This window comes from Ascaphus truei, chromosome 3 (genome assembly GCF_040206685.1).
Source record: "Ascaphus truei isolate aAscTru1 chromosome 3, aAscTru1.hap1, whole genome shotgun sequence".
NCBI classification, from domain to species: Eukaryota; Metazoa; Chordata; class Amphibia; order Anura; family Ascaphidae; genus Ascaphus; species Ascaphus truei.
In genome coordinates, this window is record NC_134485.1 from 185,908,820 (window position 1) to 185,923,104 (window position 14,285).

A 14,285-nucleotide genomic window follows, 5' to 3' on the forward strand; every position below is an offset into this window, starting at 1 on the left:
CTGTAAAGGCATACCCCGCTTTAAGGACACTCACTTTAAGTACACTCGCGAGTAAGTACATATCGCCCAATAGTCAAACGGCAGCTCACGCATGCGCCTGTCAGTACGTCCTGAACAGCAATACCGGCTCCCTACCTGCACCGAAGCTGTGTGCAAGCGAGGAGACTAGAGAGCCTGTTACACATGCGTTATTTACATCAGTTATGCACGTTTATGATGTTTGCAGTACAGTACATGCATCGATAAGTGGAAAAAAAGTAGTGCTTCACTTTAAGTACATTTTCGCTTTACATACATGCTCCGGTCCCATTGCGTACGTTAATGCGGGGTATGCCTGTATATATATTATACACATATATATTTATATATATATACTGTATATATATACTGTATATATATTATACACATATATGTCTGTATGTGTGTATATATATATATATATATATATATATATATATATATATATATATATATATATATATGACAAAACAAACAAGAAAGTAGCGCCAATTTTTTTTTATTAGTGATCATATGTTATAGTGTAAACTAAATCATGCAAAATATAAACAAGTGGGATATTCACAAAATTATATTATTTTGCTAATGTATAACTAGTGATCACAAAAATGACTAGCTAAAACAACCAATGAAAGAAATAATATAAAACGCAATAATATTACATATAGAGTAGAACCAGTCCCAATAAAAAGTCCAAAGGATATGTAGAATAAAGTCCAGTAGCAGGGGAACTTCAGGCAGCTCTAAAATGGATGAACCACATCCAGTGGAACCTGTAGAAAAGAAAAGAAGAGAGAGCGCACACCCCATAGCGTAAAACTGTGACAATTTATTGGGGGGGATGGGAGAGGGATAAGAATCACACTCACAAGAATTCAAATAAAAATGCACGATTGTGAATTAATATCACCACCAAGCTGGAGAATCACCGCTATCCATGGATAGTGTCCACCGGAAAGATGATACTCTGTGTATGTTGTTCTTCAGAAGCATATACCATCTGGTGTAGCCTTTCCGTGGGTTTCCTGCTGCTCATCTTGGTGTTTCACTCAATGCAGAGGAACAGAAGGTCTTCACAAACATCCAGCGCGACCCGACCAGATCGCGCACTTCCGTATTGACGCAGTGTCGTAACGTAGTGATGTCCCTGACGCGTTTCGTCGCAATGGCGACTTTCTCAAAGGGGGATGGATTCAGAGTTCAAGTAGAGGGATATATAAACCCTATTGTTGCTTAGCAACCCTCGTAGTTGAGTCCTCATAGGTCCAATGATATAATTAGTTGCTCATTAGTAATGACAGTGAATTAATTATGGAGCTACTAGGGTAACATAATAATGTATAAACATCAGACAAACATGTACATGGAAATTCTATAAATGATAACAGAAAACAAGAAGCTGTAATATAAATGAACTTATCAGGTTCTACAACAATGTTACCTATTGAAAACTAAAAAACTTTTAAAAAGAATTCTATATTGTATCAAAACCATACACATATTATTCTAAATCAATAAAAATCAATATATTTAAAACCATAAAAAGGCATACAAATGTTGAATTATAACAAATCTATGAGTAAATCTTTTAGAACAATCTTGATCTATAATAACAATAGTTATTAGACTCAGAAACCTATATAGATATAGGTATATCCCAATAGTATAACCAATATAATTACAGATGATTACATATAGATATGTTTGATATAATGGACACATAACACTTAGATAAAAGAGATAATCTTATATAAATATATTTATCTCAATGGAAGGCAGGAGAAGGAAAACACACAAAAGGAATACACCAAGACAAATTTCCCTAGCCAATTCCAATCTGGTTTTTGTCCCAAACACTCCACCGTAACTACCCTGCTAAAAGTTTGCAATGAAATCCAGTGTGGAATGGAACGGGGACAACTCACTGGTGCAGTATTCCTAGATTTTGCAAAGGCTTTTGATACAGTTGATCATGCTATCCTGCTTAACAAACTCCAGAGCTCTGGAATAGGGAAGCATGCTTTAAACTGGTTTCAGTCCTACCTATCAGGAAGATCCCAACATGTGTCCATCTCAGGCTCTAACTCCAACCCCCTGGATATCACCTGTGGTGTCCCGCAAGGCTCTGTTCTGGGGCCCCTACTCTTCTCAGTGTTCATTAATGATCTTCCCACAGCTTGTAAGGAAGCCTCAATACATATGTATGCAGATGACACAATCCTATATGCACACAGCCATAGCCTCTCTGACCTTCAACACATACTACAGTCTGACTTTTTGAGACTCGAAAACTGGATTTCCCAAAACAAACTGTTTTTAAACACTGACAAGACTGTAACAATGGTATTTGGGACCAAGACTAAATTCTTAAAGCTTCCAGCGACTGAGCTCCATATTAGAACCAACACTAACACCACCCTAACCCCTGTCACTAGTTTTAAATACCTGGGCTTATGGTTTGACTCCCACTTAACATTCGGAATGCACATTGATACCCTGACAACCAAGACCTATGCCAAACTAGGGGTACTTTACAGGAACAAATCCTCCCTAAGTCTCCTGGTCAGAAAGTGTATCGCACAGCAGATGCTAATACCAATTATTGACTATGGAGACATAGTATATGGCTCGGCTCCTCAAACCCACCTTAGCAAACTTGACACCCTCTACAATTCAATTTGTCGTTTTGTTCTCCAATGCAACTACAACACACATCACTGCGAAATGCTCAAAGAACTAGATTGGTCATCACTAGAGTCTAGGCGCAAAGTTCACCTTTAAATTCTTTATGGGCAAGCTACCCAGCTACCTGAACAAGCTCCTCACCTCTACCACATGCAGCACCTATCACCTGAGATCTGACTCCAAAAGACTGTTCATGGTCCCAAGGCTCAACAAAGTATCCGGCCGTTCCTCCTTCTCTTACCGTGCACCCCAAAACTGGAACAACCTACCAGAGACTCTCACATCCACCACCAGTTTAAGTTCTTTCAAATCTAAGGCTGTCTCACATTTTAATCTGGTCTGTAACTGTTACTGAACCGACACACTTTATTCGAGCAAATACCCAGTATGTACCTGGCAGATACCTGGAATGCGCCGCTCCTCACCTCTGACAAGCCCCGTTGTGTTTGCCTTCCCAGCCTGGGTTCATGCCTGGCTGACGGGCGGCTGATCTGTTAAATGATAATGATTAGGATTTAATAGGCTGCAATGCTTCGCGTGTCTACCAGATGGCATAAATTCATGAATTGTAATGCAGTATATATATATATACTGTGCAGTATTGCAGCCAGCGGGAATAAAATGCTTCAATCCCTGCCTGGAAAATAACCCAATGCACTCGGGCAGAAAACAGTCACAAACCTCAATACACCCGGGTATACCCGAATTCGTGGGACTAGCCGAGCTCGAATAAAGTGTGTCGCCAGTGTACATACGCCCATAACATATATTTTCTTTAACTGTGCATGCAATGTCTTGTATATAATGTATACCCTGTTCATTTATGTAACTGTATTTGTAACCATGTATTATTTGTCTTAACTCTGTGCCCAGGACATACTTGAAAACGAGAGGTAACTCTCAATGTATTACTTCCTGGTAAAATATTTTATAAATAAATAATATTATCTAAATAGGTGCTAGTAGCAGGGAGATTGTGGGAAGAAGGAACTACACCAAGGTACTTGTGTCCAGACACTCATTAAGTCCACCAGGAGACAATGTGCCTAACTGGTGGATCCAGAACGTCTCCTGACGACAAAGAATCTTAAAGCGATCGCCTCCCAGGGCAAGAGGAGAAACATATTCAAGACCCATAATGGTAAGGGTTTTGGGATCCCCATTGTGCACCAGTTTGAAATGTCTAGATACACTATGGGAATTGATGCCATTTACTATGTTTCTCCTATGCTCCAGGAAGCGAGTGCTTAAAGGGCGCGTCGTGCGACCCACGTATTGTAGGTCACAGCCACATTGTAGCACATATACTACAAAGGTACTTAAACAATTTATGTGGCCCCTAATTTGATGCGTGGTACCTCTAGGATAGGAGACAAAGCTAGATTTAATACTGAGGTGTTTACAGGTGATACATCGACCCCTGCCGCATCTGTGATTCCCGCTAGGGGCCACAGAGGCGGCAGTGGTGGATGCACCAGTTGACCTGAGTTTACTTGGACCAACAATACTTTTGATGTTCCTGGCCTTTCTATAGGTAATGGAAATCCTGTCTGGAAGAATAGACCCCAAATGAGGGTCACATTTTAAAATTTTCCTGTGGTCATTCAGAATATTCCGAATAGACCTATAAGATTGATTGTAAGTTGTTATAAATCTTACAGACGAAGGATTACCATCAACCACAGGTATAGGGGTGGTGTAATTCAAACAGGATTTGGTTTTTGTTTTGATTTTAGTATTTTTCAATAATTGTGATCTGTCCAAAGCTTGAACTTTTGTTAAATGAGTCAGTGATAAGTTTATTTCCAAAGGATATGATGCTAAACTCATCACTTAATACATTAGATTGATGCAAAAACTCACACTCTACTACAATTCCTTTTAAGGCGATGAAACTGCCCTAAAGGAATATTGTTGAGCCATTGTGTATGGTGATTGCTTGATGCATGTACATAATTATTAACCGATACTGGTAGTGGAGGTAACAATATTTCTCAAAAGCGAATTTTAAACCCAGTGGATTCACATCAAAAGAACTCAAAATGTTTGAAAGAACTGCCTCCTCACCTTCCCAAATAATAATAATATCATCGATGAAACGACCATAGTACACTAGACCCGCTCCCAGCTCCGCGTGTTGCCATACGGATGTTTCTTCCCAGTATCCCATGAAGAGATTGGCATAGCTGGGAGCGATGAAATAAATTTTAAAAAAATTGGCGCTACTTTCTTGTTTGTTTTGTCCTATGTTCTAACCCATTAGTAGCAGCCTTTATATAGTTCACATTTAGATTCCATCACAAAATGATGCAGACAGCCAGTGAAAGAAGGAGTAGGAGAAGTGGTCTCATCTCTTCAGCTGGAGTAGACACTAATTTAGACATGTCCACAGACACTGATATAGATATCAAAGAACATTTTGTTAAGTTAGAAAGGCTCCAGAAAGATGAGATGCGCCATTGGTGGGACGCATACTCACTACAAGATTACATTGACAGGAAAATTATTCCAAGAGGTCTCAGAATTAAAAAACACCCAACGTTTGAGACGGAAATTGAGTTTACTAATAATTGGAATAAAACATTAGATACATGTTCCTTCACATTAATGAGGATCTTAGTGGAATATAGAGATGAAAAAATTAAAACACTAGAACAAGAAATTGATATTCTACAGGATACACTTAAACCTCATTCAGATAGTCGAGAATTTAAAGAATTCGATGAATTGACCATTTAAAGGGTCATAACTTTTGAGAAGGAACTAGCTAACAGAAAACAAAGCAAGCTGGAACGAGACAAGGAAGACTATGCCACAGATAAGGTTAGAGTATGGAAACGTTCACATAGTTATTCCCGAAGAGGTAGATATGGTTCTAACTCCCGTACATGGGGGCCCTCGTTGCCCCTCAGGAGAGAGGGGTGGTCCTTCTTCCAGGGGCTCGGCTGACCGTCCGGGAGAGTCATCTTCGCATTGGGCTCCTGGGGTTGCCTCGTCTTCTGGCAGTAGGTTCACCCCACTTGAAATTGACACTCCCTGGGGATGCAGTTAACGATGTCCCAGAGAACCATGACGGGTGCTAGACCGAGAGACACTAAACCCAGTCTCAAGGGTCCACATTTTTTAGACAAGACCCCAAGGCAGGAGAAGAAAATAAGAGAAAAGGAAAAAGAATTAGGAAAGGAAAAACATTATCCTTTTTGGAAACACGGTGCCCCAAACAAAGTCAACCATCAGGGAAAAAGAGGAGCAGAGGAGTTAGAGCAGGGAGGGTTGTCCAAAGGAAGAAGGAGAACATAGGAAGACTGAATCTACCTGTAAACAGTGGGGATATTCAATCTATCCACTGTACTCTTATCTATAGATCAAAAAATGTTACTCGAAAAAGGCCTTTCTTTGGCCCACATACGGGCCCAAATGCATTTCAATTATTTGTTGACCTGAATAGTTTTATTCGTAATATCACATTAAAAAGACATTTTAACATACAGGACAGCAATAAGAAATCAATAGATGTTCCCATATTATTTAATCCACAGGAGAAGGCTTGTGTCCAGGCACTCACTGATCTATTAATAGAATCTGAAGGCGCACCATCCGATGCAATAGATCATTTCGATCTATCTATGCATCTTAGCAATACTATAGAAATGGAACAGGATGATTTAACTATTATGCATTCCCCATTTAGGTCGAAGTCTTTGTTCTTCCCCTACCATTCTAAGGGGGGTTTTGTGGACACGTTTTTCAATTTAGTGTTAAAAGACTTTGAGTCACTTTGTGTAAAACCTACTAAATATACAAAAAATCTTTCTAAAGGTGAGCTGGATGCACTAAAGGAATTAAAGGATAACAGTAGTATTGTGATCAGACAGGCAGATAAGGGGGAGGCATAGTCATCCAGGACAGATGTGCCTACCTATTAGAGGCACATAGACTCTTGGGTGACTCCGCCTCCTACTCTGTCCTGTCAAGTGATCCTACAGATGGATATCAGGACCTACTTAAAGAACATCTCACACAAGCGCTACATGGTGGTATTTTATCCAAAATTGAATTTAAGTTTTTATATCATGAATTTCCCCGCACCCCCATTTTTTATCATTTACCGAAGGTGCACAAGTCTGTGTCCAATCCCCCTGGAAGGCCTATTATTTCGGGGGTGGAGTCGATGACGTCCAGCCTATCCCAATATGTAGATTATTATCTTCAGCCCTTTGTAGCTCGTCTCAGGTCACATATTAGGGATACGCTGTATGTCATCGACTCCATCTCCGGAATCAAATGGCAACCCACATATTTGTGGGCATCATGCGATGTGTCATCTCTCTACACATGCATAGATCATTCCAGGGGGGTTGAAGCCATTAAGTATTGGCTTGACACAGACTTATCCATCCCAATTATACATAAACAATTCATATTAGACAGTATTAATTTTATTCTTACACATAATTATTTTTATTTTAGGAATTGTTTTATTTACAGATTTGTGGAATGGCCATGGACACGAGATTCGCTCCCAGCTATGCCAATCTCTTCATGGGATACTGGGAAGAAACATCTGTATGGCAACACGCGGAGCTGGGAGCGGGTCTCGTGTACTATGGTCGTTTCATCGATGATATTATTATTATTTGGATAGGTGAAAGGACTCTGAGCACTGCAAAAATGTCAGGCTGGCGGCAACGTGCAAAAAAAAACTCCCTCGACATTTTTCCTCATGTCATCAGGGAGGTTTAAAGGGTTTTTCCTTTTTGGGGCTTGAACATGTTCCCATTATGACAAGAGGTGGAAACAGACTAATAATTCTTAACCAAAAAGAGATGTCTTGGATTTTCTGTATGGACAGCCTCCACCCACAAGGTATCAATGTGGATTGGGAGCTGGCCCACTTTTTGTAGGTTGATATTATAGCACCTATCTCTTAACATTGGTTATTGCTATTTGGATTGTATATCCCTTTCATTCATGTAATGGGGTTTCATTTACTATGTGGTTCTATTCTGCTTAATACAAATTGGTATCATTTCATCTTAAATGTATGGAATTATTATTAACTTAATCTGTGTATATTAGTGCTAATGTCAATATCTGTTATTGTATATTGAGTTGTATACGGGGCTCTACTGTAATTATTTTAAAAAAATAACATGTGGAATATCCACTTAGTATTTAATGTATATACTATAATAACTTATAGATATTATGTTTTTTGGCATTTATGGTTTCTTCTGCAATTATACTGTCTGTTACCAGAACACCTGCAAATTTAATACCTTATACAATTCTATTTATTAGTCTTTATATAACACTCCTGTTTTAATAGACATAGGATTCTTTACATGTGATTATTTTTTTTAGATAAGGAACACATTAGGTGTTTATTGTATTTTTATATAGTCACAGATTAGTTTAGAATTAGTCTTGTTTAATTTTTTCCTATGATATTACCACATATATATAGTTATAATGTTAGGTCATTTATTTATTTACTATTTTTCATTAGTGTTTTATTATTATTTTTTCACTTTTTATATATTTCTTTACCTATTTTATTAATAATTTAAGTTTTTATATGTTTGTTAACTGTTTTGTTCTCCATATGTCAGTTTGCTGTGGCGGCTAGGTGATTGCCCCTAAATGACACCATATGTTCCTTGCCAATCTTATTACTTGTTCATTACTGGTTCTCACATTCTATCAGCAGCGTATGAGTTAATCCCTCTATACTACGCTGTGAGAGCCGTTTCCTTCATTATGCATATATTATTCCAGCTGTAGGGATTACGTCATAGGAGGGTGGGTACTCCCATCCTTGCGCGGGAACTCAGGGCTATTTAGGGCACATCTCTAGCTGCCATAAAGCACTCTTTGATAAAGTCGTAAGACGAAACGCGTCAGAGAATTGTTTTGTATGTCTTTTTAATCTGGGCTTTTATGCCACAATAAAGTTTTTTTTTGCACGTTGCCGCCAGCCTGACATTTTTGCAGTGCTCAGAGTCCTTTCACCTATCCTGTTATCAGCTGCTGGGACGGACGCACGCTACGAAGAGAGCAGTGGAACAGTTCTTTATCCCCATAGCAGCACACCGGCACCAAGAAGGCAGCTATGTGAGTATTTATACTCTCTGCCGAGAGGACCCGCTGGGAACACGTGACCCGCCAAAGAAGGGACCGCCGGGTGGGACCAACACACCGGTCAGGTTAGAGGTTTCTCTCCCTACAGCGGTCTGTCCTTTAACGGTGTTTTGCAATATTTGCTGCCAATATATGATTGTTTTAAGTGTGTCATTTGGGAATTAGACAACGCTGCTCATTAAGCATTATCCTGGACTCACCCGAAGACTACTCTATTTTATATCTAAGTCTTCACCGACGTCACCTTAGAGCACCCTATTAGGGAACACTTCCCTTACCAACATTATTATTATTTGGGAAGGTGAGGAGGCAGTTCTTTCAAACATTTTGAGTTGTTTTGATGTGAATTCACTGGGTTTAAAATTCACTTTTGAGATTAGTCCTGTGTCCATCGTTTTTTTGGACCTTTGTCTTACCTCAGATCTAGACTTAAATATTGTTACCTCCAGTCATTTTAAACCAGTATCGGTTAATAATTATGTACATGCATCAAGCAATCAGCATACACAATGGCTCAACAATATTCCTTTAGGGCAGTTCCATCGCCTTAAAAGGAATTGTAGTAGAGAGTGTGAGTTTTTGCATCAATCTAATGTATTGAGTGATAAGTTTATTTCCAAAGGATATGATGCTAAACTCATCACTGACTCATTTAACAAAGTTCAAGCTTTGGACAGATCACAATTATTGAAAAATACTAAAATCAAAACAAAAACCAAATCCTGTTTGAATTACACCACCCCTATACCTGTGGTTGATGGTAATCCTTCATCTGTAAGATTTATAACAATTTACAATCAATCTTATAGGTCTATTCGGAATATTCTGAATGACCACTGGAAAATTTTGTAATGTGACCCTCATTTGGGGTCTATTCTTCCAAACAGGATTTCCATTACCTATAGAAAGGCCAGGAACATCAAAAGTATTGTTGCTCCAAGTAAACTCAGGTCAACTGGTGCATCCACCACTGCCGCCTCTGTGGCCCCTAGTGGGAATCACAGATGTGGCAGGGGTCGATGTATCACCTGTAAACACATCAGTATTAAATCTAGTTTTGTCTCCTATCCTAGAGGTACCACGCATCAAATTAGGGGCCACATAAATTGTTTAAGTACCTTTGTAGTATATGTGCTACAATGTGGCTGTGACCTACAATACGTGGGTCGCACGACGCGCCCTTTAAGCACTCGCTTCACGGAGCATAGGAGAAACATAGTAAATGGCATCAATTCCCATAGTGTATCTAGACATTTCAAACTGGTGCACAATGGGGATCCCAAAACCCTTACCATTATGGGTCTTGAATATGTTTCTCCTCTTGCCCTGGGAGGCGATCGCTTTAAGATTCTTTGTCGTCAGGAGACATTCTGGATCCACCAGTTAGGCACATTGTCTCCTGGTGGACTTAATGAGTGTCTGGACACAAGTACCTTGGTGTAGTTCCTTCTTCCCACAATCTCCCTGCTACTAGCACCTATTTAGATAATATTCCTTTTGTGTGTTTTTCTTCTCCTGCCTTCCATTGAGATAAATATATTTATATAAGATTATCTCTTTTATCTAAGTGTTGTGTCCATTATATCAAACATATCTATATGTAATCATCTATAATTATATTGGTTATACTATTGGGATATACCTATATCTATATAGGTTTCTGAGTCTTTCTAATAACTATTGTTATTATAGAACATGATTGTTCTAAAAGATTTACTCATAGATTTGTTATAATTCAACATTTGTATGCCTTTTTATGGTTTTAAATATATTGATTTTTATTGATTTAGAATAATATTTGTATGGTTTTGATACAATATAGAATTCTTTTTAAAAGTTTTTTAGTTTTCAATAGGTAACATTGTTGTAGAACCTGATAAGTTCATTTATATTACAGCTTCTTGTTTTCTGTTATCATTTATAGAATTTCCATGTACATGTTTGTCTGATGTTTATACATTATTATGTTACCCTAGTAGCTCCATAATTAATTCATTGTCATTACTAATGAGGAACTAATTATATCATTGGACCTATGAGGTCTCAACTACGAGGGTTGCTAAGCAACAATAGGGTTTATATATCCCTCTACTTGAACTCTGAATCCATCCCCCTTTGAGAAAGTCGCCATTGCGACGAAACGCGTCAGGGACGTCACTACGTTACTACTTCACGACACTGCGTCAATACGGAAGTGCGCGATCTGGTCGGGTCGCGCTGGATGTTTGTGAAGACCTTCTGTTCCTCTGCATTGAGTGAAACACCAAGATGAGCAGCAGGAAACCCACGGAAAGGCTACACCAGATGGTATATGCTTCTGAAGAACAACATACACAGAGTATCATCTTTCCGGTGGACACTTTCCATGGATAGCGGTGATTCTCCAGCTTGGTGGTGATATTAATTCACAATCGTGCATTTTTATTTGAATTCTTGTGAGTGCGATTCTTATGCCTTTCCCTCTCCCATCCCCCCCCCCCCCCCCCAATAAATTGTCACAGTTTTACGCTATGGAGTGTGCGCTCTCTCCTCTTTTCTCATATATATATATATATATATATATATATATATATATATATATATAATCAAAGGCTCCTTACCTGGCAGACCAGAGAATCCAGGGAATCCAAAGCAGGCACAGCAAGGAAGAGACAGCACACTTGTTAGCAAAAAGAATTGTATTAGTGAAGCAGGCACAAAACACCAACGTTTCGGTCCTAAAAACAGGACCTTTATAAAGTATGTTTTTAGGACCGAAACGTTGGTGTTTTGTGCCTGCTTCACTAATACAATTCTTTTTGCTAACAAGTGTGCTGTCTCTTCCTTGCTGTGCCTGCTTTGGATTCTCTGGTCTGCCTGGTAAGGAGCCTTTGATTATATTCATTCATATGGGACTAAGCACCTGTCTTCATCTGTATTTGTGTGCCATCTGCTCTGTTACATATATATATATATATATATATATATATATATATATATATATATATATATTCAGGTATTGGTTCTTAAATACAGTATATGTTTTAACGTCTCTGCTACGTTGTTAATAGACAGTGAGGCCAACTTCTTCATGGTGTTGAAAATGTTATTCCCTCTCTTGTGAATCTCTTGCCCAGCTTGGCGAAGATGTATTCACAGCACGGACCATAAGCAAGGAACTCCTGTAAAATTATTTATTGTTATTATTCTTTACCACATGATTTCAGTGACAAAATTGTAGTATATTGATATGTTTATACTTCTTAAATGATGTAACTTTTTTTTGGTAGGTAATATTGACAAATCAGATGACAACTAGGATTGGACACAATCAATCGATGTTGATACCTGCTTTAGGTATGTCCTAATCCAATATTTGGCAGCTTTTAAGAAGAAATTCCCTACTGGCTGACTTTTCACGTGAAGTAAACGAGTGAAAGACGTCTATAATAAATGAGAATGACAGATAAGTACAAGATACTAGCAATCCAAATGGATATGTATAATGCAAGACACATTTCACCCCAAGGTATACTTTTCACAATTGGGTCAGGAATACATTACAGCCCTCTGATATTGATGAGGCTAAGAAAAATTCAACCATTATAACATTGGATGCATTTGCTATCCCACTTTCCAATCTTGAATGCCTTCTGCCTGTGTCCTATACTTAATACAAGAACTATCCCTTTTCCTTCCCATTATCTCTACCTCCTCAGTCAAGCAATATAGCAGAAAACAGGGGAGTTATGGATGACTTCACGTGTATTACTTACATATGTGTTGGATTATACACAGGGTTCCATGAGGCCGAACCCTCAGAGCATGTGTGTTAAACTAAAATATTAACATTTATATGAGCTGTTTTACAAATGTAGTCAGTAAATGCATTGCAATAGTGTTTGCCAATCTGAATGTTCTGCCTCTGAAGGTTCTGTGCAAAAGGCAAATTATATGAAATACTTTTAGGCTCTGTGAACTGAAAGTAGCATTCTGACTGATCAGTGTCACAGCCCACATTAATAAGTACACAGAGCAGATACCAATGATACCAATTACCACGATGAGAATTAGCGAGACCGTTTTATACCTCTGCACCCAAAAACATTTTTTGTCAGTGCTGTGCTTTGTATACAAGTAATACAACAAACACACACTGTCCAACAAGTAGAAAACGCATTTAAGGAGAAATGTTGGGGTACAGCTTCCACTGACTTGCATTGGGTTGAAGGATCTTTTCTCGGAGTGAAAGTAGAAATGTCATTAATAAGCAAACTTTGAGGGAGTTTTCTTGAAAAAATGGGGAGAATTACGAACATGATTAACAACACTTGACATATTATACTATTTCATGATTTATTTAACAAAAATAAAGCCAAAATGGAGAAGCCATGTGTGAAAAACTAAGTACACCTTATGATTCAATAGCTTGTAGAACCACCTTTTGCAGCAATAACTTGAAGTAATCGTTTTCTGTATGACTTTATCAGTCCATCACATCGTTGTGGGGGAATTTTGGGCCCCTCTTCTTTACAACGTTGCTTCAGTTCATTGGGGTTTGTGGGCATTTGTTTATGCACAGCTCTCTTAAGGTCCAGCCACAGCATTTCAATCTGGTTGAGGTCTGGACTTTGACTGGGCCATTGCAACACCTTGATTCTTTTCTTTTCAGCCATTCTATTGTAGATTTGCTGGTGTGTTTGGGATCATTGTCCTGTTGCATGACCCAATTTCGGCCAAGCTTTAGCTGTCGGACAGATGGCCTCACATTTTACTCTAGAATATTTTGGTATACAGAGGAGTTCATGGTTGACTCAGTGACTACAAGGTTCCCAGGTCCTGTGGATGCAAAACAAGCCCAAATCATCACCCTTCCACCACCGTGTTTGACAGTTGATATGAGGTGTTTGTGCTGATATGCTGTTTGGTTTTCGCCAAACGTGGCACTGTGCATTATGGCCAAACATCTCCACTTTGGTCTCGTCTGTCCAAACGACATTGTTACAGAAGTCTTGTGGTTTGTTCAGATGCAACTTTGCAAACCTAAGCCATGCTGCCATGTTCTTTTTAGAGAGAAGAGGTTTTCTCCCTTCCAAACAAACCATACTTGTTCAGTCTTTTTCTAATTGTACTGTCATGAACTTTAACATTTAACATGCAAACTGAGGCCTCTAGAGTCTAAGATGTAACTCTTGGGTTTTTTGCAATTTCTCTGAGCATTGCATGGTCTGACCTTGGGGTGAATTTGCTGGGACTTCCACTCCTGGGAAGATTGGCAACTGTCTTGAATGTTTTCCACTTTTGAATAATCTTTCTCACTGTAGAATGATGGACTTTAATTTGTTTGGAAATGGCCTTATAACCCTTCCCAGATTGATGGGCAGCAACAATTGCTTCTCTAAGATCATTGCTGATTCCTTGGCATTGTGTTAACACACACCTGAATGCTCCAGACCAGCAAA

At 38.8% G+C, this 14,285-nt stretch overlaps 1 protein-coding gene across 2 annotated transcripts in view; it reads left to right on the forward strand.

Moving 5' to 3' along the window:
• The window catches only part of RAD51C (RAD51 paralog C), a 114,131-nt gene that overhangs the window by 55,460 nt on the left and 44,386 nt on the right, over positions 1 to 14,285 (forward strand). For both annotated transcript variants that reach the window (XM_075589778.1, XM_075589777.1), the window contains exon 6: positions 12,114 to 12,180. In XM_075589778.1, coding sequence (XP_075445893.1) covers positions 12,114 to 12,180 — 67 coding nt within the window. The remainder of the gene's footprint in view (positions 1 to 12,113; positions 12,181 to 14,285) is intronic.